We start from the raw sequence: 27,278 nt of genomic DNA on the forward strand, positions 1-27,278 counted from the left end.
ATGGCATCGGTATTCCCAGATCTTCTTTGTACATTAAGAATTCTTAAGATTCAAAGGTGCTCTGCAGTTTCTAAAAGGGTGATCAATTTCTAGTTTGACTTTATTCTAAAGGTATAGTACTTTGAGGTTTCAGTCTAAAGCCTGAGGATCAAGGTTTATCAGAGAAACTTCCCTTCGATAAGCTGAATTACAATTTTTGTTCTCAACTAATTATTTTCAGGATTTTAATTATACACCTGGAGTAAGCAGATGTTGCTGGGATATAAACAGTTAAAATGCCAGGCTTACTTTCCTTGGCTTCTTTTCCTTGACCCTGTAATTTTCCCCCGCATTTTTAATTCTCCTTTTTTTCAAATAAATGTTTTTCAGATTGTCCCAGTCCACCAACACCAGATACCCCCAACTTAGTTTTTAAATCTCAGCCTAAGTAATTCTGCATAATTGTCATCTCCCATTTGTCTTATTTGAAGGGTCATTTGAAAACTTTGAAGCAACACTTAACACTATATTCACATTCTTAAATTCTTTAAAAAGACCTCTCTAAATGTGTATCTATTCTCGGTGCTCTGAGAATTGATACCATAAAAAGGGAAGGACTGACCTGTAGCCTGAACTGTGTCCTTTAAAGTTATGTGTCTTCTCTTAGTTACATTCCAATAATCTTATATGCATGTATTTTATTTTTTTCTCACTATCTATGCATATTCCATTATTTTTGGTAGAAGACTTTTTAAGGCCCATAAGCATGTGTGGAACACAGAGTTAGCAACCGCAGAGTGAACTGGACTTGGCTTGGCTTCCAACCTCCATTTTGCCTGGGGCAGGAAACTTAATATTCTAATCCAGGAAATTACAGATTTTTTTTTCTGTCTTTATGGGGTAAATTTACACTCAATTCTAGAACTCTCCCTTTTCATCTTGCTGTCCCCAGGGACTAAGAAAAGCCTGTGAAGTTATGCATTATAGAGGAGTTGGAAGGACTGGGGTCTAAGTCCTTGTATGTGATGTCCCCTGTACCGCCCTCTGATGCCCACTGATCCCAGGGCTCCAGAATCATTGCCTGAGCCAAAGGCAGATGCATAAGGACTGAGCCACCCAGCCGCCCCAACCACCATTGCGACTCTTTGCACACACTTTCTGGAAAGGTCAGCTATACACCCGGGAAGTGAGGTGATGCAAACCCTCTATGGCTTTTATGATCTCCCTACTTCTGAAGCTTGGCCAGAAGTGGGGCAGATGCAGCCCTATCACACTGGTATCCAGGCTCTTTCTTCCCTTTTTTTCTCCCCCGAACTCCTTTACATAGCTCAAAAGTATTTCTACTCTTCATTCATTCAGAGAAAAATTAGCTTTCATATCTGCAAGCATTCTCCCAAACCCTTTTTATATCATATATGCTCATCTTTGAAGAAAAGAAAGCACCTTTCTCAAAAAAATTATCCCTTTAAAATTATGCTTTTAGTTACTTAAAACACAACAGACTGCTTCGGGCCATGTTGGAATCTGCCATTTCCCCTCATATGACAAATGTCACTGATTTAATGAATGGAAGGCCTGGGGCAATGAAGAAAAACAGGGAAAAATGCCAGATTTTATTTAAATAACAGGAAAAACATACATAGCAAGAAAATAATGATTGGCTTTTAAGAGAAATGAAATGGATCCTTCAACACAGACTACTATAGTTCTTTATAGACTGCCTTGGATAATGTCAATGATTTCACGGTAAACTTGGTGATATACATCTAAACCGAACAAAAAGTCTATATGATTGTAGCAAGAAATAGTTTTATGGTAAATAGGGTTTGTAATTTCAGAATGTAGATTTTTCACATCTTGAGGATCGGCCAACAAGTCATTGCCCCCGTTCCAAGTCGCTGTCGATACGTTCATGTTTCTCATGTCGTAATATGGAGAAGTGGACTAAATGTAGAAGGTTTTCGCAGAAAATGATACATAGAAGGTGTTCTTTACTATTCTTTAAATGATTAATTAATACAATTTTAAAGTACGTTGAATCTAAAATAATTACTAAGATGGAAGCAAGGAATATTGAAAGAATCGTTATTATGATTTTTACTTAGAAATAGATCAGATACAAATCAAAACTAGACCATTTGCTCTAATTCAGGGTGTTCAAACATGCTGCAGAAGGAATTTCAGTTTTATTTATAAGGCATGAAAGTATTTTAATCAAAATTTTCTGTAGCTGGGGCGCCTGGGTGTCTGAGTTGTTGGGCATCTGCCTTCAGCTCAGGTCATGATCCTGGGGTCCTGGGATGGAGCCCTGCATCAGGCTCCCAGCTCAGCGGAAAGCCTGCCTCTCTCTCTTCCACTCCCCCTGCTTATGTTCCCTCTCTCACTGTGTCTCTCTCTCTAATAAATAAATAAAATCTTTTAAAAAAAAATTCTGTAGCTGTATATCTGTCAATATATTTATCAATAAATGGTAAATATTGGAGGGGGAGCAAGTCTGATTTTATTGATTTTAATCTTTCCAGTTTACTTTGGAGTTTTACACAAGCAAACCACACCAGGCATGAAGTTTAGCTAAGGCAGAAGAGGATAATGGGAAAGAATAATTTTGAAGATGGCAGATTTGGGTTCTAATACCTCAAGATTTCTGTCATCTTCTTCATACAATATTACTATCTTCTCATTAACTTTTGTCTTTTCCTCATAATTACAGGTTTGTCTTATCTTCCCAAATACAATCAAGAGCTTTTAGGGTCAAGAACCATATTATGCCTTTTATTTCTTATTTAACTAACCACAGAGCTATGCGTATTATACACACAATATTTTTTCTCCTGAGGGAGGATGAATTACTCTATAGCTTGTCAAACTTCTCCAGGCTTACCTGAGGTATTTGTTGTTAAAATACATAGAAAATCTGGAAAAGCCCCCATTGGATGTGAGACTATGGAGCCAAATCATGGCAGTCTTTGCCTGCTGGTCCTTCTCACTGTTATTATCCTCTTGGGCTTTACATGAGCCCTTCTCTGTAGCCACCTCCTCTGAACTGAACCGGGAGATAGTTTTTAGCTTATGCATAATTATGTACCTGATTAAAATGAACCAAGTTCAGAACAGGACTGCCCCAATCAAAAGCTCTCAAGTGACTAGAATGAAAAACCTGAAAGAAAAAAAAAATTTTTAAAGGAAGATTATACTCATCTGTTTCCTACAGTGCAGCTGGTAAAGTGAGGTGTGAGTTTCATATACTGTCCCTCTGTATGGGACCTGTTGGAATATATATGCACAGGGACACGTCTTCACTTCTCCCTTCCTTTGAAAAGGGCAAGAAATGGAATGGGGGAGGTGGTGAGGGACAGGGGCATCTACAGAACGTGATTCTATCAGTTTCATATAAATGCACGTTCCCCCAAGGCCTTTTACCTTGTTAATGGGAGCCTGTGTGCTCATCAGCCCTCCCCAGAAAGCCTCAGCTCCATCCACAGAGGACAAAAGTGAGTGTCTATGGGCACCGATGTGGCTCAGTCTGTTAAGTGTCCAACTCTTGGCTTCAGCTCAGGTCATGTTCTCAGGGTTGTGGGAGTGAGCCCTGCGTTGGGCTCTGCACACAGTAGGGAGTCTGCTTGAAGATTCTCCCTCTCCCTCTTCCTCTGCCCCTCCCTGTGCTCACACTCTCTCTCTAAAATAAAGAAATATCTCTTTAAAATATACATAAATATAAATATATCTTTTTTAAAAATCTTAAAAGAAAAAAAAGTGTCTAGTGCTAGGTGCACTAGCACTGAAATAACATGTCCCTAAACATCCTTGCTTCAAACAACAGCTCTCAAGAGCATGTTCCAGAAGCCACCCCTTGCTTGCTTCACCTTTCATAACTGTAGCCTCACCTCCACCACCTGCTGTGAGCCTCTTAGGTCTAATCTGATCATATCCCTTTCTCCCCCTGATAATGTTTTCATTGAAGGAAGTTTCAGACTCTCAGCTTCCAGATCTTCTCTGGGACTCTAACCCTGACAGGTCTCCGTGCATCCACCATTTTATCTTCTCCTAACTCCTCCCAACTTCTAAAACTCTCTCTGCCATCTGGACTTCCATTGTTAGCGTATATCTTAAAATCCATCTCTGATGGGTTCCTTTACCTTCCTGCTCTCTGGACAACCTGATTTTCTCCCAACAACACTTCTTACCCTGCAGTTCTTTCCTTACACAAAACCAGCTGAGGTTATTCATGATCTTAGCATTTGTAAAACTTGTCGATTCTGAGGAATTTCCTCACATTACCCATGATGCCATTGCACCCAACTGTTCATTTCTATCCTAGAGCTTTTCTCCACTTAGCTTCTGGAATACCGTCATTTCTTTTTTTTTTTTTTTAATAATTAAAAAAAAATTTATAAACATATAACATATTATTAGCCTCAGGGGTACAGGTCTGTGAATCGCTAGGTTTACACACTTCACAGCACTCACTATATCACCTACCCTCCCCAATGTCCATAACCCCACCATCCTCTCCCTACCCCACTCCCCCCGGCCATGCTCAGTTTGTTTTGGGGCATTAAGAGTCTCTTATGGTTTGTCTAATACCGTCATTTCTTGATCTTCATTTTTCACTCCCGGCCCCTTTTTGGTTTCTTTGCTGTAGCCATCCAACCGCCACTGCCTGACCTTTGAATCCTTCCATGTCTCAGCCTTCTACCCATGCTCCTCTTCTCCCCATCTGTATTTACTCTGTGTGTATTCTCATCCAGTTTCTTGGTTTTCAGTAGTGTCCATACTTAAAATGTTTATCCTCTTCTGTAAGTCTCTTCTAAATACTAGACTCCTATACACAACTGCTTATTCAAGTTAAATACTGGGATGCCTCACACTTACCATCTCCAAATGTGAACATCTTCTCTGTCCCTCAAACATGCACTGCCACCAAATGTCCCTATCTCCTTTAATGGCAATTGCATATTTTCCTTGCTTAGGCCAGAAAGTCTGGAATCATCCAAGACTTTTCCCTCTCTCCTTTCACGGAATCCATATTAAATGTCTTCGGCTGCATGTTTACAATACACACGTACACTCAGAACCCAACCCTCTTTGGCACCCTTCCTGGAAACACATCTGTGCAGGCCATCATCAATCTGGATTGTGGTGGTCTCCAAAATTTCTCATTGTTTCCACTTCAATCTACCCAACATGGCACCCAAAGCATTCTTTTTTTTTTCCCCCAAGTAAACTCTACCCCTAAAGTGGTGCTTGAACTCATGACCCTAAGATCAAGCATCACATGCTCTGTTGACTGAGCCTTTGAGGTGTCCCCTAAGCATTCCTTTAAAACTATAAGTCATATTGTGTCTGCTCCCTGCTCAAAAACCTGCAGTGGCTGCTCACTTAGCTAGAAAGCCAAAGTCCTCCCAATAGAGTACTTGTTCCTTTCTGGCTCTAGTACATTTCTGCCCCCTTTTCCCTACTTCTTTCTTTCTTAATTGCTGAAATCAGCCACAGTGACCTTTTACCCATCTTTCTCAGAAATGCTCCTAAGTAAAGGGCTTTGCTTTGGTCAATCTTTCTGTCTCGAATGTTCTTCCTCCAGGTTGTCCACATTGCTAACTTTCTTGGCTTCTCTAAATCTTTTCTCAAATGTCACCATCTCATTGAGGTTGGCCTAACCTCTCTGTTCAAAAACACAACCCACTACCCACTGTGTCTAATCTCTTTATCTTTCTTTTTCCCCTTTATTTTTCCATAGTTTCTATTCCCTTCTAAAGTTTTAATAATTTACTTATTTGCTATGCTTAATGTTTATTGTCTGTATATCTAACTGCTAGAATGTCAGCTTAAGGAGGACAGGAATATTTACTTTGTTCATTGATGTCTACCCCGAGCATAGAACAGTACAGGGCACATAGTAGGTACTCAGTAAATATTATTTCAATTGAATAGATGCAAAGGTTGCTTAGACTTTCCTGGTCTATTTATCACCAGGAATGAACTAAATCTAAATATAAGTTAAAGATTTTTAATAATTTACCTCAAAACAATCACTTAGTAGATTTAGACATGTTAAATGAGAATGTCCTTCCCAATATCTCAATGATACTTGAATTCATTAGTGTTCATTAAATTTAAACAACACTCTTGATCATCACCGTTGAACTGTCATAATATTTTTGTTAGTTAAGTCAGAGCATTATTATTAACTCCATTTTTAAAATTAAGGAAACTGACTTCATAAGGAGTAAGTGAGCTTGCTGAGTGTCTCACTAGCAGTAAGTTTCAGAGAAAAGATTCAGTGCCTGATATTTTGATCTCAAGTATACTGTTCCTTCTAAGATTTTATCCTGGCTCTCAACTTTAAGATGATATTCACACTGGATTTTTTCTTCATTAATATTCATGCAACATATATTCTTGAGTGTCTGTTGTTTGCCCAGAACTCTTGGCCTTGCACATATAGAAGTGAATAAAACTTGCTCAAGGGCCTTATGAAGTTCACAATTGAACAGACGAGAGAATGAAGTCTAGTGAGAGACTAGACATTGGGATACCTGTGTTTTAGTCTTAGGTTTTTAAAATTTTATTATTGTTGTTATTATTATTATTAGTCTTGGGTGTTTTTGAAGGAATAACTCTGAATCTTTGGGTAAGTCAAATGATAAACATGGCCTTAATGATTCCTAGTCTATTATTCCAAATTAACTTTTTCTCATTTGTAAAACAGAAAATAGGTATATTGCTCTGATTATTGCTTAGGGTTAGAAGATCTAATAGATTATGATATTAACATATTAGAAACCATGAAAAATTACATAAATATGTAATAGTTACATTTTATCCTTCTAAATTTATCATCCTAATGACAATGGCATGATTCTCAGAATGATGGGATAAACCAGACTAGTATAAATAAAATTGTACTAAAAAGCACTTGGAAAGTTATACCTGACTCCAGTGTAGCATATTTTGAACAGATGTCCCTGCTGGGTTATGTGACAAATACACATCCAGACGACTCTGAGGGGTTAAAAAATTATTTTTATATTAGACCACCCAGAGAAAGCATAACTTTTTATATTTGCTACACTAAATAATTTCAATAAAATTTAAAGTAATTTTAAGCAAATAATATAAATAAAATATAAAATTATATTTTAATTAAGTACATAAATGTACTTACTAAATATTTAATTTTACATTAACGTAGAAGCTATTATTGGATTTCCGAGTTATGTAGTTTGTCATCCCATACTGAAAACAATCTAAACTCTTAGGACTCACACACAGACCCTTTGGAGAGCACAAATGACTGAAAAGATAGAAATTACCAGGAGAAATGGAAAAGGAATATTTAAAAACCCTCAAAAAAGCAAAGTACTAAAGCCAGTTTTTTCTTCAAGGTATTTGCCAATCCCAGGGAATCTGAAGTTTAATTGTGAGAACTAAGCTAGTTGAGGAAAACAAACAAACAAACAAACAAAATCAGCCCACGGCCTGCCAAGGGTGATTAGGAGATTTAAAAAGAAACCCTTTCCATGATGAACCGGGCTCCTGAAATGCTACACAACTCACAGTGAAACAATCAGAAATGCAGCAGCTTTCATGTCAACCTGTCATCAAGGTTTGAATTACCTACAATGTCCCTGGAAACCTTAGTCAGTGAGCAAGACTTACAATGTCAATGTAGTCCTATCAAAATCTCAGCAAGTTCTCTTAAGGATATCAACAAACTGTTTTTCAGATGGAGAAGCGGAAGACCCAGGACAGCCAATACAATATTGTAAGGGAGGAACAAAGTTGGAGGATGGACGTACACAACTTCAAGATGTACTATCAACCTACAGTAATCAAGAAGTGGGGTACTGGTGGAAGAATAGACCAACAGATCCATAGAATGGAAAGAGGGCCCCAAAATAGACCCCTATATAGTCAACAGATCTTTGAAAAAGAGAAAAGGCAATACAATCAAGAAACAATGGTGTCTTCAACAAATGGTCCTGGAACAACTAGACGACATGGAAAAGAAAAAGAAAAAAAAAGAATTGAGGCACAGACTCACACCCTTCGCAAGAGTTAACTCAAAATAGAACACAGATCTAAATGTCAAACTCAAAACTATGAAACTCCTATAAGATGACCTAGTAGAGAAAATCTAGTTGACTTTGGGTCTAGTGATGGATTTGTAGATAAAACACCAAAGGCACAACCTATGAAAGAAATAATTGAAAAGCTGAACTTCTCCCATCAAAAACGTCCACTTTGCAAAAGACAAAGATAATTAGAAGACAGGCCACAGACTGGAAGAAAATATTTGCAAAAGACATATCTATGAAGGTGTTACCCAAAATGTACAAAGAACTCTTCAAACTCAACAATGAGAAAATAACCTGATTTAAAAATGGGCCAAAGACCTTAACAGACAGCTCACCAAATAGATATACAGATAGCAAATGACCATGAAAAGATGCTCTGCATCATACACCATCAGGGAAATGCAATTTAAAAGAACAATGAAATACCACTACATGCCTATGAAAATGACAAAAGTCTGAAATGTGGACAGCGCCAAGTGCTGGTGAGGAAAAAGTCACAGGAACTCTCCTTCACTGCTGGTGGGAATGCACAATAGTACAACCCCTTTGGAAAAAAACAGTTTAGTGGTCTCTTATAAAACAAAAGGTATCCTTGTCACACGATCCAGCAATTGCACTCCTTGGTATTTATCCAAAGGGGGTAAAGACTCGTGTTCACGCAAAATCTGCATATTGATCTTGATAACATCTTTATTCATAATTGTCAAAACTTGAACGATAATGTCATTTAGTAGGTGGATAGATACACAGTGATACATCCCGACAATAAAATATTTTTTCAGCACTAAAAATAAATGAGATACCAAGCCAAGAAAAGACATGGAAGAACCTTGAATCTATGCTACTAAATGGACAAAGGCAATCTGAGAGGGCTACAAACTATGATTCCAACTACATGACATTCTGGAAAAGGCAAAACTGTAGCAGGCAGTGAAAAAATCAGTGGTATCAGTGGTTGCCAGGATTTAAGAGGGGAGGGATGAGTAGACAAATCACAGAGGATTTCTAGGGCAGTGAAAATATCCTACATGATACTGTAATGGTAGGTCTATGTCATTATACATTTGTTAGAACTCACACAATGTAGAACACCAGAGTGAACCACACTGTCAACTATGGATTTGGGGTACTTATGATGTGTCTATGTAGGTTCATCAATTATAACAAAAAGTACAACCTGGTGGTCCTTGCCACATCCAAGATCATCTAGGTTTTTCCCTATTTGATCTTCTAGGAGTTTGATAGTCTTACATTTCACATTTAGGTCTATGATCCAAATCTGAGTTAACTTTGTGAAGGGTATTTCATTTTTTTGTATGTAGACATCCAGTTGTCCCAACACTATTTGTTGAAGAGACTATGGTTTTTCTAGTGCACTGCCTTTCTCCTTTGTCAAAGATCTGTTGATGGTATTCATGAGACTCTGTGTCTGCACTCTCTATTCTGCTACACTGATCTTCTTGATTCTTTCATTAATTGCACACTGTCTAGATTACTGTAGTTGAAGACTAAGTCTTAATGTTTAACAGTACCAGTCCTCCAACTTTCTCTTTCCCTTCAATTCTGTGTTGGTTACTCCAGGTTTTGCTTCCCTCCATAAACGTTAGAAGTCATTTGTCAATATCCTAAAATTAGCTTGTAGGGGTTTTGGTTGGGATTGCCTTGAATCCATAGACTAAGTTGGTAAGAATGGACATCTTGACAACTTCTCTTTCTTTGAATGAATAAATTGATTCTTGCTGGGAAATTATTAAATGGTACAGGTGCAGGAACCAACCAGTAGTTTGAATGCCACAACTGCTTCTGCTAAAGCCTGTTTTTTAATTTAATGTGCTTAAAAAGTCTTAGAATGAATGCATACATCTGTAATAGCATCTATACACAATCAAACTGTATGGCTTTGGGAATAGTAGCTTGAGCCCCTAAACAGTGTCCCACTCCAGGAATTTTGATGAATGCCCAAAGCCAGTAAGGTTATTAGCAGGCACAAATGCCAATTACAAAAGAGTCAATAAGAAAGCAAGGGAGTGTTAGGAACCAAGATATAAGAGCAGGAGTTGTTAAAAAAAATAAGAAATAGAAGATGGGGTGCCTGGGTGGTTCAGTGGCTTAAGCCTCTGTCTTCAGCTCAGGTCATGATCTCAGGGTCCTGAGATCGAGTCCCTCATCAGGCTCACTGCTCGGCAGGGAGCCTGCTTCCTCCTCTCTCTTTCTCTCTGCTTGCCTCTCTGCCTACTTGTGGTCTCTCTGTCAAATAAATAAATAAAATATTTTTTAAAAATAAGTGATAGGAGAGAACTTAAATACAAGAAACTTCAGGAAACTAACACCCAATAGTAAAGGCCAATTAAAAGACCCAGCACAGCACCTGCTCTCTGTTCTCTACAGAGAGCAAGACAAATCGGAATGCAAACTAATCCCAGCATGCTCACGCTGATTAGTTTCAGAATGTTGGTGTAGTCCCCAAACCAGGAAGGCTAAGAATCTATCAGTACATGTGGATAAATCATACAATGACATGCAAGGCATAAAGTACTAAGAGCTGCTTTCTAAAAATGGACAAAGTACATTTCAAATCCAATTTGTTCTCACCATATTTAAGTTCTCCTGGTCATATCCATATATCATAAACAAGATATCACGGCAAATCTTACCAATAATCTTCAGTGGACACAGCTTGGAACCAACAAATCTTTTGAATGAGGTATTAGGTAGGAAGTCTTTGTTGCCAAGAAAAGCCTGTAAGACAAGTTTACTTGATTCATATTTAGAAGACCAAAATAAATGGTGCAATGAGCTCATATTTATAATGAAATGCACTGTCCCACATTAGTTCAAAATATTTAAATGAGAGAGCCTGGGTGGCTCAGTTGGTTTAGTGGGTGACTCTTGATTTTGGCTCAGGGTCATGAGATGGAGTCCCATGTTGGGTCCATGCTCAGAGCAGTCTGATTGTCCCTCTCTCTGCCCTACCCTGCCACCCTTGCCCTTGTGTTCTCTCTCTCTCTCTTTCTTTCAAATAAAGAATTAAATAAAACCTTTAAAATAAATACATTTCTTTATTTTTTCAAGATTTTATTTATTCATTTGACAGATAGAGATCACAAGTAGGCAGAGAGGCAGGCAGAGAGAGAGGAAGGGAAGCAGGCTCTCTGCTGAGCAAAGAGCCCAATGTGAGGCTCGATCCCAGGACCCTGGGACCTGAGCCAAAAGCAGACTTTAACCCACTGAGCCACCCAGGCACCCTAAAAGAAATACATTCAAATTAAGGGCAAAACTTGGAAGCAGGAGATAGAGATAAGCTGACTACTGGATTTTCCTTCAAAATGAGATGTCCAAAGCTATTATAAATAAAATCTTATTCCTTTGTAAATACAAAAGAAAGAATCCAGTGTCGCTGAAACCAAAAAATTAAGTTCATGCAAACATAGTCAAGACCTTTTATTTTGAAAGGACAGAATCATTGTCATTTTGATTTATAAGCTATGTAAAGGAAAGGAATAACATACCTTTAACACTGACCTCCATTTGTATGCCAATTTAATTAAAGGGCTCTTTGAGTATTTGATCGAAAAAACTGGAGCTAAGGCAAAAAATATTTTGATTCTTTCAGCTATCTGTGGCATTGTGGAAAATGTTATGAAAGCTGAAAGAAAACAAGATAGAAACTAACTATTCTTACACCATTACTAGCATGTAAGAAATGATATCATGGCAAGTGAGAGTAAATTCAATATGGTATGACCACTTAATTGACTCATTCATTTCTCAATTCCCTTATCAAACATTTCTCAATCACCCAGTATGAAACATACATATTGATCAAACATCAGACTGATGATTAATATTAAAAACTATGTCTAGACCATAAACAATGATAAATCAACAATAAAAGAGTCTTGTAACATGATAGTTGAGAAATCAGAAACAGTATTGAAGATTTCTATAACTGGCAATACTGAAAATAGGCTAGTGAGCTTTTTGGATATTTGAATCTTACACTTAGATGACAGATCCAATACATGTCAAATTGTTTTTATATTTACTTTTAATATATTTTAAAACATCCTTGCCTTATTGTGCAGAAGATACTAGTTTATATTTTATTGTTAGAGTCATTAATATGACAAATAGTTTTCCCTTTTATGACATCTCATCAAGCTACATTCTGGCACATCTTTTTTTTTTCCAGTTTTACTAATAACTTTATTTAAATAAGACACGGGAACTTCTATACCGAAAAAACACAAAACAAAAGCCACACATTTCCTTGTGTAAAGCCATATTGTATGGTAACTCCAATACTGTTCAGCACAGTGGCTAGAATTAAACAGTACAACTATATACAAAATTTAAACAATTTCTGACAAATTTCTACAGCTGGATGTAGGATACATTTGAGCTCAACAACTTCTGGGAAGTTTACGTGGCAAAGCATACGCTTTAACACATTTGGTTCAAAACTTTAATATATGCTAAGAACAAGTGTACAACACAATTAATATTTAGTTTCTCATGAGAAAATAAAAGCACATGTCACTATAAATATCGTACATCAGATTTCATCACCAAAAAACCATTCAATCCATCTTTCAGAAATTGATATTGATACACTATTGCATCATATTTGGACAAAAGCAGAGTGTAAGATCAACACATTATGTAATGCTAAACCAGATATCAGAAGTTAATGGAGCTCATATTTATCTTACAGAACTAATAATTTTCTCCCTTTAACCATAATCTACAAAATATAGTATTTTCATCAAGGCCTGAGATTATTAGGGTTAAAGGTGTCTGCTGCTGAAGAGATTGTTTTAAAAGGTTCCCCTGTGAAAATGGCAAAAGTAAACTGAGTCCTTTTCCATGACAGTCTCCTACAATATAACACTGACTAATTTTAAAGGAGCCAGAATTCACCTTTAGGAGAGAATATTACTGCAAACTTTGGTGGAAAGAAGATAATTGGGATCATGACAAAATAATACACAGAATACATACACACGCAAACATATACATATACATATATATATATATAATTTCTTTAAAAAAAAATCAATGGTGTTGCTTTCTTCTCTATCACCTCTTCCTTCTTCAACCTCCTTAGAAAATAAAACAAAGAAACCCCAAGGAATGACTGAAGGGAACTGAAACGTTCCTGTGACTGTAAGCACCTTATTCCCCTAATTCTTAAGAAAACAGTGCCATATACTGTAGGTACAGATGAAACAACTCTATGCTTTACTGAACTAAAAGCAATGGAATAAAAATACAAAAACTTCCCTTGGCTTTTGGAGACTCTCTTTGTGCTGCAGAAAACAAAGTCTGAGAGTTGGGCTCTTCCACTGACCAACTGGGATTATCTAGGGCTCTCATCACACAACTCCGTTGAGAATTCAGGTCGTGTCTGCAAGTGCAAGGCGATTTACTTGGGTTTTTGCTTTACTTTGCACATCTGAAATACTAACAGAACCATCCATGATACTGTGAGGAGAGGCTTGAAGAAACAGCTGCAAACTACTGCTTTTCTAAGTCACCAAACAACCAGCTTTCTGTGCTGCACTGCTTCTGAGACCCACACATTCTCTCTCCACATGAATACAACTCATGCACCTCAACTGCTGGAGGAAAACAAGAACCAAAACGTGTGACATTTGTAAACCCTCAAGTTAAAGAACTTCCGAGAGAGAAACTGAACATTAATAATGCCTTTAGCTAAAACAGCACTTTGTGACTTTGCTGGCCAATATAAACAAAAAAATCTCACCCATCCCTTGTGAGAGTTCACTTTTTTTTGCAATTAAACCTAGACTTTCTTGTTAAATTCCAACATGCACAATTGGAATGTTTATGTACAGCCTGGTACCGGAGACACTTCATTTGCAACATTGTAACAGTCAGGAACTGAGCAACACCTGAATTTGTTTAAAAAAAAAAAAAAGCCACATGTACACATGTTGAAACAGTGAATTCAACAGTTGTGTTTTACTTGTAACCGCAGGACAAAAGTGATGTCAGACACCACAGATTTGCTGGTTCTCCTCATGTTCACCCATGTCCAGGATTATTGTTCTCCTAGGGTTGAATGCACTTCTTATTCGAAGAATGTGGAATGTAATGAGGAAAGGGAAATGCATAAAATAAGGAAAGGCAAAAGAGTGATGTTCCCTCTTTAGCTTTTTAGCTGTGAAATATTTAATATCCCAATATGATATACATTCCAAGTTACCTGAGTTTAGACTTCAACTGAAGTACCTGAAGCTAGGCCATAGGGTGGGCTCTGTGCAACTGTTGTGGCCATTTACTTCTTTATTTTTTTGCATTGTATGTATTATAGAAGTTAGAAACAAACACCTGGATCAATTGTAAACATAATCCTGAAGTACAGTATTTTCCATAGGACAAAGCACAGCAAGACATTTTCTATTTAGACAGGCAACTTTTTGATATAGAGTTATTTATACTGAAGAATTTGGAACAAAACACAGGACACAGTACTAATCTGTCAAACATACTATGAAATGCATAGTCTCCACTTAAAACGCTGAATGACACACACATTTTGCAAGCAGTCCTGCTTTCCACAAAAACTGCTGAATAGGAGTTCCGTCCCTGCCAAGATCAGTGTTAAGAGATACTTTCTGATGCTGATAAGTATTCTGTTGGTGGTGGTGGTGTTCTGAAAGTTTGTCACTCCATGCAGATAAGCTGTCTGAGGTCTAGTTCCTAATCCGTGAAGGTAGGGTAGAGGCCAGTTCCCCCTCGGTTTTAGATGATCACATAGTTCTGAGCAGAGATGTGCTCCTCGCCCTGCAGGTCCTGCAGGAGCTGCTGCTGCTGGGATGGCTGTTGGACGGAGGCCTCCATGGTGCCCACCGAGCTGGTGTCATCGGAAAGAGACATAAAGGAAACCCGGGAGGAGAGCTGCTCGACAGAGTGGCCAAGGCTGAGCTCTGGCCTGAATTAGGAGAGTTCTTGAGCATCAGGTCGGAGGCAGGTAAGAGAGGGCCTACAAGTTTTACAGGACAGAAAGCTGATCCGGTGGGGATGAAATTAACCTTGTTTTTGTCAGGACAGGAAAAGAGAGGGGCTGAGATAGGCTGACGAGACCTTTATCAGGATCATAGAGTAAATCTTCTATTGAGCAAGGGCTCCCATCCTGGGACTCGGGGGGGACAAAAGGGGGAGACACAGGGTGAATGGCTGCTACAGCTACTGCTGCGCTCCTGCACAGAGGGGGTCTGAGTGTGGATGCTGCGAGTGCTGCTGCTCCGGTAGTGAGCAGGGAGTGGGGCTCCTCGACCGTCCGGGATCTCCAGGGGCTTGGACACTTCCTCCTTCCCATTATTTTCTTTAATGTATACCTTTTCTAACTCAGGACTTATCCCTTCTACATTGCAGGGCACACGTGAAACGGAAGATTTTGGCACTGCTATATTTGACAGCGGCATAGGGACTGATCTTGATCCAGCAGCCTGAGTGTGATTGATTGTTATATGGTTGCCATGAAGAGGTGACTGAGGATCTTTCTCCTTACTGTGCCGACTACTCTGTTTACTACGTTGTAGTTGCTGCCTCAGTTTGGCAATCTCTTTTAGTTGATCAGCACTCCCCCATGATGCAGAACGCTGATGTGACCTTTTTTCTGCTCCCTCTTCTGCCCAACAGCTAGGTGTCTGAGTAGCTTTATCTTTCTTGCATGAAGGTAATGAACATGAGGATCCCGTGGCCACTGTCCTGTGAGATAAGGTCCTGTTATCGTATCCAAAGAAGAGGTTCGCCTTATTGTACTAGAGGTTCGAACTTGCTGAGATTTTGGCCTGTCCACTCTGCACACGGGCGAGCCGGGGCTCCGTCTCTCAGGTGAGTTGCTCCTCCGGTGGTTCTCGGGGGGACCTTCTCGGGCGGCCCTTGGCCCGCGGCGCCTGCTCAGTCGGGGCCGCGGCCGGCGGCAGCGTCGGGCTGGGTGGGCTGGGGCCGCGGGCCGCACCGGGCCCCAGGAGATTGCCCAGCGAGGCGGCGGCGGCGGCGGCGGGTGGGCGCGTGGGACTGCGCTGGCTGCCCCGCAGGAGCTGGTAGGGCACGGTGGCGCGGATGGGCTGCAGCAGCCGGCCGGCTCCCGCAGCCGGGGCGCAACCCACGCCGCCGCCGCCCGTACCGTTCCCGCTGCCGGCGGAGGGGGCGGCGGGCGCGGAGCCCGCGGCGCTGCGCGGCATTCTCTGCGGCGGGGAATGAGGGGTCTGAGAGGAACTGGAGGAGGAGGCAGTGGACATGGTGGCTCCGAGGGCCCGGGACGACGCCGGCCGACACGGAGGCTCAGAGCGGGAGGCCACATCTTTTTTCTTTTTATAGCTTTTCTGTTTTCTGAGTTCTAAGAAGGCACACAACCAGAGAATCATATAACATATTAGAAGTCAGTAAATTTTAGCACATAGCCACTTCTTTCTTATTTAATAATTTTCCAAGATTCCTGGTTCCAGATAACTGTTACAGCTGGAAAATCCAGAGTACAACTCACACACATGATTAATAAATGTCAGAGAAAATATCTGTGGAAAATTGGATTAGACTGTTCTTCAACATACTCTTTTAAAGCAGGATGTGGCTTATTCCTATAAGAAAATGATCATTTTTCAGCCTAGAAAAGACTCAGTGAATACTGGTTGCTACTATCAAGTAGGCTTTGTAACTTCCCCAGTAGAAAGAGTGGGAGTAAGAAGGTTTACCACATCATGTAAGAGAATTATGTTGGGTTTTAGAGAATTATTTTCTGAAAATGAAACTATTACACATTAGGTGGAAGCATTGTTGCTGTGAGCTGAAAGAAGTTCTTTTTTAGTCTTTTTAAACATATGAAGGCTTAGGCTCATCTTTGTGCATGTCTAAAGTTTAATCTGTCCTAAATGCGTAAGCATTAATGGCCTTCTCACATCCCCTCCTCATGAGGTCCTTTGCCACACTTAAATAACAATTATAAGTATGAGATTTCTATTTGTGGAACAAGGGGTAGTTATGATCTTATGATCTCACTTTGATCCCAAGATGGATATCCAACTTCTGAACGCTTGGGAACAAAGACAACCTGTTATTACAATGAATTCTTTGTGACTGGAGTAGACAAGGTAGAAGGAGGAAGGGGATAATTGTCCAGGGCCCGGCTGTGGGTCTTCTTCTCGGCGCTCTGTTTTGTGTCACTTGTAGCTCTGGGAGCTTGCCCACTTCCTTAGGAGGTGTGTCTGCAAACCCTACAAAAGACATTGCATACTACGAGCCACAATCCTTCTGGCCATACCAATAGTGGTACCCTGGGAATGGCCTATATAAAATATTTCCTCTTGTCCCGTGTGTTTCATGATGAAGTCGATGGAGGCTGGGAGGTCATATTTTGCCATCTTGTCAAAACTACAAAAGAAAAGCGAAGTTGAAATCCCCTTGCTTCTAGAATGTGATGCTAACCCTTGAAGATAATGAACAGGTAAGTGAAGGCAAACTATTTTCAACTCTCTTTGGGTATTATCAAGAAGTTATGGGGTGGGGCACCTGGGTGGCTCAGTGGGTTAAAGCCTCTGCCTTTGGCTCAGGTCATGGTCCCAGAGTCCTGGGATCAAGTCCCACATCGGTCTCTCTGCTCAGCAGGGAGCCTGCTTCCCCCTCTCTCTCTGCCTGCTTCTCTGCCTACTTGTGATCTTTGTCTGTCAAATAAATATATCAAATCTTAAAAAAAAAAAAAGATGTTAAAAAAAAAGAATTTATGGGGCCCTTGGGTGGCTCAACTGGTTGAGCATCTGACTCTTGATTTCAGCTCAGGTCGTGGTCTCAGGGTGGTGAGGTCGAGCCCTGTGTCTGGCTCTGCACTCAATGTGGAGTCTGTTTGAGCTTCTCTCTCCTTCTCCTCTGCTCCTCCCCCCACTCATGCATGTGCATTCACTTTCTCTCCAGCTCTCTCTCAAATAAATAAATCTTTCTTAAAAAAGAATTTATATGGTATAATATATCTACTTAATAAAGACTTCCGTGAGAACACAAAGTCAGGGAATAAAGTAGCCCCAAGATAGTCTTATAAAGAGGCTGTTTATTTTGCATACAGGGGGATAAAGGAAATATATAGGTTAAGGAGCAAAACAATAGGAAGGGTGGGGTTAGCCAATAAAGGTTACTACTGACAAACGAGAAACACACTTAAGGTCAAGCAAGCATTCTTTCATTTTCAAGCAAAAATTGACATAAATTGTCATGGTCTGTTACAAGACCTGATTGAGAAAAGACATTTCTGTTCTACTTTATTTCATTCAAACATAAGACAAAATATTTGACACACTTATAAAATAAAATGAAACATTACTTGATGTTATTTGTACCTGAAGGCCCAGAATTCTTTAGAATTTGTCTTCAGGTACTTGTGTTTCCTGGACCAGGTGGTCCCCCTGCTGTTCCCCATCCACACATCATAACCAGCATCTGCCAGAATGAAGCCCAGGCTATTGTTGGGCAGATTGGAGATCCAGCTGCTGGCAGATGTAAACAAACCATGTTGCAAGTAGACAACAAGCCTCTGAGCTAGAAAAAAAAATGCAGAGAATTTCTTCTTAAATGTTGTAGTATCTGTATAGATATCTTATCTGAAATTAAATCCTTTAACATGACAGTTTGTAGTTTTCAAAATATATTTTTAAATTTTATATTGTATAAATATGGTAAATTTTTCATGTTTTATCCCATTGTCATTGTTTAGGAAAGTTTACAAAGTTGCACACTTAGCAAAGTTTACAAAGAATTTTTTTTTCAAATGACCAAGTATACCATTAGGTCATGTCTCACTTAAATATATAAACTTTAAAGATTAGAACATTCACATAGCTAATAGTCATGAGAGCACTCATATACATTTTATTTTATTTTATTTTTATTTTAGAGAGAGAGAGAGTGAGAAGGGGGAGGGGCAGAGGGGGAGGGAGAAAGAGAATCTCAAGTAGACTCCACATTGAGCGCGGAGCCCAACATAGACCTTGAGCTCACCACCCGGAGATTATGACCTGAGCCAAAAACAAGAGTCGGACATTTAACTGAGCCACTCACGCTTCCATCATATACATTTTAAATAACATATTACAGTAGATGTCAGCCAGACACTGGTCTTAGCCACCCCAATGCTGTGCAGTGGGCTCATGAAAGAAGTAGCCATGATGAGAGAGATGTAGGTTAACTTGGGCCCCCCAGCGTGGGTGCCTTACCATGGCTACTGCTAGGAAAGTATGTCTAACCTGCCTGCAACAGATATCTCACAGGGTACCATCCCCTCAAGGAGACCAAACCAGCCACTTGGAGACTAGTTGGGAGCATCAGACCTTTTCTCTTCTGGAAAGTTCAACAACCCACTATGACTGGCATTGATATATATTTTGGCTATGATTTGCCTTTCTTTCCACATAGGACCACAGCAGAGTTCCAAGAGTTCATGGAGTGTCTGATCTACAAATATGGAACCCCTCATGACATACCTCAAATAATGGGAATCATTGCAGGTCAAAGAAAGTGCATTCCTCAGTATTATGGCCTTGGAAGGCCACTGGTCTGAGAGTGTAACCACCATCAAGAGGCTGCCAGCCCAACCAAGCAATGAAATCAGCACCCAGTAGAGATGCCAGCTGGGAGATGACATCCTGTAACTGTGGGTCCTGTCCTTAAGGACTCATTTAATACCTTAAACAAATGACTGAATATATTTCTCTAATCAGTAGAACACGGAGTCTAAGAAAAAAGGGGTAGGATGAAGAATGGTCTTACTCACTATCATCCAGTAACTCACTTGGGAGTTTGTACTTTTTGTCCTCACAATTTAAGGCTCTTATAGATCCAGAGGCCCTGGTCCCCAGACAGAAGACATGTCCACTAGTTCACACAGTAAACATCCTAATAATAAAGCCATGACTGCTGGGAGGCTATGACTTTGGACTCCTCATGATAGAAGACTAGAGGGCAGCAGTGGCAAAGAAAGGAAAAACTATATTGGCAGGAGTCATTGGCCTTGATCATCATGACGAGGTAGGGCTTCAGATACAGAATGAGGATGGAAAAACATACTTGGTGTTCACGAGATTCAGTGGGACATCTTTTGCTACTCCGTTGCCTTGCTTTCCCTATAAAATGTACAAGTACTGCAACTGCGACCTGTTACAGACACAGTAACCCTTCAGGATAAGGGCTTGGCTTGCCACATCAGGGGACACAGCTGAGAGGGAGGGGAATCTACAGTGGGTAGTACAGGTGGGAATTAACAAGTGACAGCCATGGCATTAGGATCAGTGGCAATGGCAGATGTCACACTTTGTTCCACTCAGCTTCCTCTTATAAGTTTCCCCAGAAATTCTGACCTACCCGTACCCTGGAAAACCTGCACCTGGATGAAATAAGCTTAATGTGAAAAACAAAAGGATCTGTGTCATGTAAGAGGTGCACTCTCTGTTATTTTGGTGCTCACCCAGACTTCCTTTCCAAAGTAGGTGGAGCACCCAGATGTTGTGGGTGTTGCTTTCTAAGTGCTCTCTATTGCCCCTCTATCCCCCAGGGTGAATGGCAGTTGCCTTACCTAGGAGATTACACCAATAAAAGTAGCCTTAGGCAATAACTAACTGCTGTGGCAATGCAAAAGGCTAACTCCTTAACTTCAAGGCAGGACAGCTTCCAGGATGCAGTTCCTGGATCCATAAGCTCCCCTGAGATCAGACTCCAGCGGGACTTAGCTGAGACACACCCTTTCTAGCTCCTTTCCTAGCCCTCTTGGATTTCCACATGACCTTCTCCTGATGGTAGACCAGCAATAAATCACGTGCTTCTGACTCCCTGTCTCTGGCACTGCTTCTAGACAACTCAAAAGCACTTACTGTATTTTGAAATTACCTTTCAATATTTTATTACAGTATTCACAAAATTAGGTCAGACCCTGAAAAATGATTACTATAATTATGTTAAATCTATGTTAACATTTTCTGTCTGGTAGTTCTGACCTTTATAAGAATCCAAAATTACATTGATTGAGGTTGTTTCAAATTAGTATCTTTCCTGAAATATACTTTACTGCTTAAAACTTGAGAGGGCATTTTATAATATGAGAAACATCCTTTTCAAGGAGAAATATCTAAAGAGAAAACTAAAAAAAAAAAAAGTTGGCTTTTGTTTGAACAATTAGATGAATAAGCAAAAGTAATCTATTGCATATTCTTCTAGTAAGTGACAGATATAGAATTATAACCCTAGCGACAAATTCGAGTGCTTTATCTTTTTCACCACACTTGTGGATAGTGATGTACCTACTGTTGGGATAAAGAACCAGGACCAAACTCATCTCTTTGCTATTATTAGAGGAGACAGGAAGGACATGTTTACCAGCCATTTTCCAAACTTATGTTACCATGTTACCATTTCTAACCCTTCATGAAACAAAGAGATTGGAAAGAACCAACAGAAATTAGTAAAGGGACCCACAAAGCACATTTGGAACAGCTTAGTTTCCATCACACTCTAAAACCATCCTGTGAACAAGAAGCCAGGGGAGAATCGGGCTCTCATCTGGGGGCATGTAGAGACATGGGTGAGAAGTTAATTGTGCGCTTCATCTTTAAGTCTTTTCCTTGTCTGACACTCACTGAGGGCCCAGACAGTCACCAAGTTGTTCTGAATTGAATATTACCTGAACTTTCACTGTTTGTCTTTCCATAAGGAATTCTATAAAGGCCAAGGATGTAACCATCTTCAGTTATAATATCATACACTTCATCTGGGTAGCCCCAATAAGAAATAATTTGGCTCTAGATAAAGAAAAAGGAAGGCTTTTAGGATACAATTTCTGGTCAGTTAATGGAACCTGATAATAACCCAAGCTGTTAATGTAATAATGGACCTTGTATAGTCAGTCTCTCAACCTCAGGACTATTTTTTTTTCACTAGTTCACTGATTCATTCAGTAATAGATATTTTAGTACATCTATAAACATCATTCTTATACATTACTTTTTGCCTAACTACTAATCACTCAAACTTTTACCTGCTCAGCCATATAAATTTTAAAATATATGTTTATCCACAAATGTTTGCATGTCTATGATTATAGCTAAGCTTATATCTGGAATTTGCATGTATGTGTGTGTATACAAAAAAGAATTTATAAGTCTTCCACAAAGGCATTTAAATGTCGGTATATATATTTTCACCCAGGGACAAAGTAAGGGTGAAGGGGAAACTGTGAGCTACAGAACAGTAAATGGGGACTATTCATTGACCCATATCAAAATATATGAATACAGGGATATTTTTTTGACTGCAGCTCTATTAAAATAAAAGCCCGCCCTCCCCAATTAAAGAGTAGCATACACTGTGTTATTTCAGCAGCTTAGCATTTATTTCCTAGCAACTTACAATGTTCATGTTCACTTCAGGGTTCTGAGCTCTTCGATATAGAAAGGTACCTTGCGTAGTCCCAAATAAGAGAGGTCACTCTGAAAAGATAGGACATTTGGGATCTGCATATAAAAGGAGATGTTAATACTACTAAAATTGCAGCAAGTGATACCATTTGACTGTTTAAATAATTCTGTGAGTTAGGGAATATTACTGTTTTCAGGTCAGAAAACCAAAGCCTGGAAAAATTAAGTAACTTGTCTAAGGACACACAATGTATAGTTGGCAGTCAAGAGTTCAATTCATTCTGGCTTCATTCCCACATCAGTGCTTTTCCAGCTGTCTTCTTTTGCAGCACAAAACCCTCTTTGAGGTCTCCATTATAGAACTGTTTAGCCTAATTCCAAAAACTTTATCATATACTACAAGTTAATTGATACCTGAATTAATGATGTAATGATATTCTTACCAGACTAACACTTGTTTATTTCCTTTAAAGATTTTATTGATTTATTTGAGAAAGTGTGTGTGTGAGTGTGTTGGTGTGTATGTGTGAGAAACAGAGTCAGAGAGAGAGCACAGAGGGAGAGGCAGACACCCCACAGAATAGGGAGCCAGATGCAGGACTCTGGGATCATGACCAGACCCAAAGGTAGACAATTAACTGATGGAGCCACCTAGGCGTCCCTAGACTAACACTCGTTCAAAGTATGTTTAACAGTTGTTGAGTTTTGGGGAGGGAAGGGGGATGGCGAGAATCTTAAAACAGTAAGAAAAATAACTTGTTATCTATAATGGAACCCCCATAAGACTATCAGCAAATTTTTTTAGCAGAGACTTTGCAAAATATAGATTGCAAAATATACATATATGCAAAAAAAAAAAATATATATATATATATATATATATATATATGTATTTAGGATTTTGTTTTATTTACTTGACAGACAGAGATCAGAAGTAGCCAGAGAGGCAGGTAGAGAGAGAGAGGGGGAAGAAGGCTACCCCCTGAGCAAGGAGCCTGATGTGGGGCTCGATCCCAGGACCCTGGGATCATGACCTGAGCCAAAGGCAGATGCTTTAACCCACTGAGCCACCCAGGCCCCCTATTCAATATATATTGAATATATATTCAAAGTGCAGAAGGAAGGGAAGAAAAGAGGGAAGAAAAAAAAAAAAACAAAAAACAACCTGCCAACCATGAACATTCAACAACCCAACAAAGCTGCCTTTCAAATTGGAAGGGCAGATAGTTTTTCAGACAGGTAAAAGCTGAAGGACTTTATCACTGGTACTAATTGGGCCTTACAGTACACATTAAAGGGACTTCCTCAAGCTGAAATGAAAATAAGTAACGGGAAATCATGTGAAACTATAAAACTGTTCAGGTAAATATATAGTTGAATTCAGAAAACTCTAGTGTTTCATGGTGGTGGTAAATCTTGAGATTTCTTACAAAGCTGGTAAAGAGCAACTGTGAAAGGGAAGGTTAGGAAAGGCAAATCTGCTTGACCACAAAGGCTTTTCTAGACGTATTAGTGAAAAGTACTTTCAGCAGTTCAGAAGGTGGAAATTGACTTCCTTAAAATTCTGTCTACCATTTAGAAAATCTTCATTTACTTATACGTATCCTGTTTGAGGACCACTGTCCCAGGACCACTGTCCTATCCAGTACTTCAGTTTCTTTGGCAATATCCCCCATTGTGCCCATCCACATTCCGAAGGTGTCCCCGTTGGAGAGCTACTTCAAGAGAAAATGTGTTCCATTTTTAGATGCACCTACTTAAAATTTTTCCTTAAATTTCTTCTTTGAGAATATCTATATTCTCAATAAATAACATAGATATTTAATATATAATACAAATAATAAATATCTATATTATTCCTTAAATATATTTAAGCCAGAATCTAGTTCCTTATAATTTTCATAAACTGATTTTAATATGCTGATGTATCCAATTATTTTTCTTTCTTAAGATCTTTTACATGTTTGCAGATGGTTTTCGTGTTTTTGTGACATTTTCTTCAGGCTAGCAACCTAGCAATCTTTATCCCTCTTACCTATTCAAGCAAGATAATTTCAAGTCCACTTATCATCCTGGACATTTTTCCTTGAATGGCCCCATTTATCAACGACCCTTTTGAAATCTGGGGTCCAGCACTGAACCTGGTATTCTAAATGTGTTCTGAGCAGTGTAAATAGTGTGGGACTGTCGCCTGCCTTGTTCTGCACACTCTAATCCATTTGTCGTAGCTTAGGTTTATATTTAGCTTTTTGTCTTAACAGCTCTATTATACTGTTAACTCAGAGTGAACTTAAGGCCAAATATAATTTTTTTTTCTTAAGTAGGCTGCACACGGGGCTTGAACTCACAGCCCTGAGTTCAAGACCTGAGCTAAGATCAAGAAAACATTTAACCATCTGAGGCACCCAGGCACCTAAGCCCACTAAAATTCTAAGCTCTCTTTCCTTGATTCTGTAAAATTGTTTTCTAGATACAAAGGTAAGACTTCAAATAACCTCCTCCATTTTTTTTTGTTGTTGTTAAATTTCAGTGACTTCTATTGAAATCTTTTAAATTCCTGATCTTAAAGTAACCCTATGAGGCTATTCACCTTGATTTTATGCCATCAAAAACTGATTTGCCATTAATGATTATCGAAGTTATCAATAACACGGTTAGTGAGAACAGACAGAGCTGTGCCTCACACAAGCAGGCAACCTTTGCTGACTGGCATGATATTTTTATAGTATTACAGTCATATTATACCATAAAAAAGCACTCTCTGAGAAAGTATTTTCAATACTGAAACTGACCCACTGAATTAACATTTGGCCTATCTTAGTTTAAGCATAATTCTTGAACGGCTTGCATACTTTCTAGGCAAAGAGTTACTGAGCTCTGTGTCTGAGAATTCTGACTTTGATTCTAGTTGCCAGGGATACCGTATTGACTATGACAATGTTTCTGTCCACTTAAATTCTATTAAGTAAACAACAAATAAGTAGGCAAGAAAGCAAGATAACTTCTAAAAGTGATTAGGTAACATGAAGAAAATGAAACGGGTTGGGGGAATAGAGTCACAGGGTTGTTCTTTTAAGTCAAATAGTTAGAAAAGTCTTCCTTTAGGTGACTGCTAAGCGGGACTTAAATGAACAGAAAGAGCTAGCCTTGCAAAGATCAGGAATAGGAAAGAAGAGAAAAGGTCAAGGTGGCTAGGAAGAGTAAATACAGAAGCCTGTCCTAGCTATTTTGCAATCCTACTTTCTTTAGTTGTCTAGTCATTCTCAAATATCCCAGAAAGATGCATTAGTACCCGTAGCCAACCGTGGACCTACAGCCCTACAGTTATAGCTCTGGGCTGATGGAACCCATTCTGGAGATTGGGGATGGGGGTAAGGTGGGTGGTTATACTAGTCCTTAAAGACTAATGAGAAATCACAAGCCATGATACCCACCTCCATTCAGTGCTCATAACCATCTCCAGTTCTACATACTTTTTAAAGAACATATTAGTGATCACACCAGAAAAGGAAAAGAGTGAAGAATTCATGCAAATGAACAATATTAGAAATACAAGTCAAAGAAAGTATGCTCTGTACTCAAGAACTACATAAACAAAGGCTTACCGCTTTCACAGATATGTGGAAAATCTATTGGGGAACATAAAATAATTCCATTTAGCTATAGCACAGGACATACAAAGATTACCAAGGTTAATATATAAAGATAGGGTGGGGAAATATCACTGAACAGTTTTTATGCCAAGCAGTTGAACTTGGTTCTGTATGAAACTGAGTGCTACTGCAAGTTTTCTGAGAATGGTAGTGACTGACCCAGAAGCTCAGTGGAAAACATAGATTAGGAAAGGGGAGAAAGTCATTATAATAATAATAATGAAATAATATTCATTATAATAATAAAAAGTCATTATAATAATCCAGTTAAGAAGTAATGACTGCTTGGGGGCACCTCTGCAGCTCAGTCTGTTAAGCGCCCCACTCTTGATTTCAGCTCAGGACACAATCTCAGGGTCGCGAAACTGAGCCCGGAGTAAACAAAAACAAAAAACAAAAAACAAAAAAAAAAAAAAAAGAAGAAGAAGAAAGAAAGAAAGAGAGAAAGAAAGAAAAAGAAAAAAAGTAAAGCTTGAGTTTTCTGGTGTAGAATTGCATGGGATTGAATATAAGAGACAGAGGAGAAAAGGTCCAAAGGACCAGAGGACCAATAGTTAATAAGAGTGACAAAAGAGAAACTATTGAAGATGACCATGAGGTTTTAGGCCTGATCGTACAAGAAACAAGGAAGCAGGAGCTGTTTGAGAACAGACTCAAAACAATCCAGGAGACCTGCCCTGGTCTCATCCTTTAAATACTACATAAATTTGGGCAAATTCACTTTAACTTAGTGTCTATATTTACATTATGTAAAATGCTGGTGGCAGAGCGTGGTTGAACTAGATTACCTCAAATCTCCTTTCCAGACAGTTCTGAGATCTTTAGCATATGGTTGTGAAATCTCTTTAAAGCAGGGATTAACTTCTGTCTAGAATATCAGCTTTATTTTGTTTATAACAAATAAATTAATAGATTCATATGACTTTTATAAAACCTTGAAATTAATAGAAAAATGTAGATACATCTGTTTCCTCTCGAATTTCTCTAATACTGCGGTCATACTTGTCTTTGTGTATGTTTGTAAAACTGGGATTTTACTAGTTTTGTAGCCAGTTTTTCAACATTATAGAATGAGTAATTTTCTGTACATCCTTAAATATTTAAAGCCATATTTTCTTAGTAGGTTGTTTGGTTATAGCCATCAATGT

General features: G+C 39.1%; 2 protein-coding genes and 1 pseudogene across 3 annotated transcripts in view; 1 reads left to right on the forward strand and 2 right to left on the reverse strand.

Annotated features, from left to right (window-relative positions):
* The window catches only part of LOC309859863 (uncharacterized protein), an 83,374-nt gene extending 62,481 nt beyond the window's left edge, over nt 1–20,893 (forward strand). The window contains exons 4-9 of the mRNA XM_082721080.1: nt 7,706–8,539; nt 14,874–15,054; nt 15,459–15,570; nt 15,726–15,920; nt 17,418–17,532; nt 19,488–20,893. Of these exons, the coding sequence (XP_082577206.1) occupies nt 7,706–8,041 (336 nt within the window). The 3' untranslated portion in view covers nt 8,042–8,539; nt 14,874–15,054; nt 15,459–15,570; ... (1 more) ...; nt 17,418–17,532; nt 19,488–20,893. The remainder of the gene's footprint in view (nt 1–7,705; nt 8,540–14,873; nt 15,055–15,458; nt 15,571–15,725; nt 15,921–17,417; nt 17,533–19,487) is intronic.
* On the reverse strand, nt 1,422–22,528 carry LIPJ (lipase family member J). The gene is made up of 9 exons (XM_082721046.1): nt 22,470–22,528; nt 21,745–21,862; nt 18,416–18,614; nt 17,350–17,459; nt 11,567–11,703; nt 10,650–10,796; nt 6,910–6,981; nt 3,065–3,136; nt 1,422–1,923 (listed from the first exon to the last, which is right to left on the reverse strand). The coding sequence occupies exons 1-9, from the start codon at nt 22,476–22,478 to the stop codon at nt 1,690–1,692; spliced, it is 1,098 nt and encodes a 365-aa protein (XP_082577172.1). The 5' UTR covers nt 22,479–22,528; the 3' UTR covers nt 1,422–1,689.
* Nucleotides 14,826–17,107, reverse strand: LOC309859832 (glucocorticoid-induced transcript 1 protein pseudogene; annotated as a pseudogene). The gene has a single exon. The product of its transcript is annotated as a glucocorticoid-induced transcript 1 protein pseudogene (transcript).
* Nucleotides 22,529–27,278: the final 4,750 nt, after the last annotated feature.

The sequence above is a fragment of the Mustela nivalis genome, assembly GCF_964662115.1.
Source record: "Mustela nivalis genome assembly, chromosome: 2".
NCBI classification, from domain to species: domain Eukaryota; kingdom Metazoa; phylum Chordata; class Mammalia; order Carnivora; family Mustelidae; genus Mustela; species Mustela nivalis.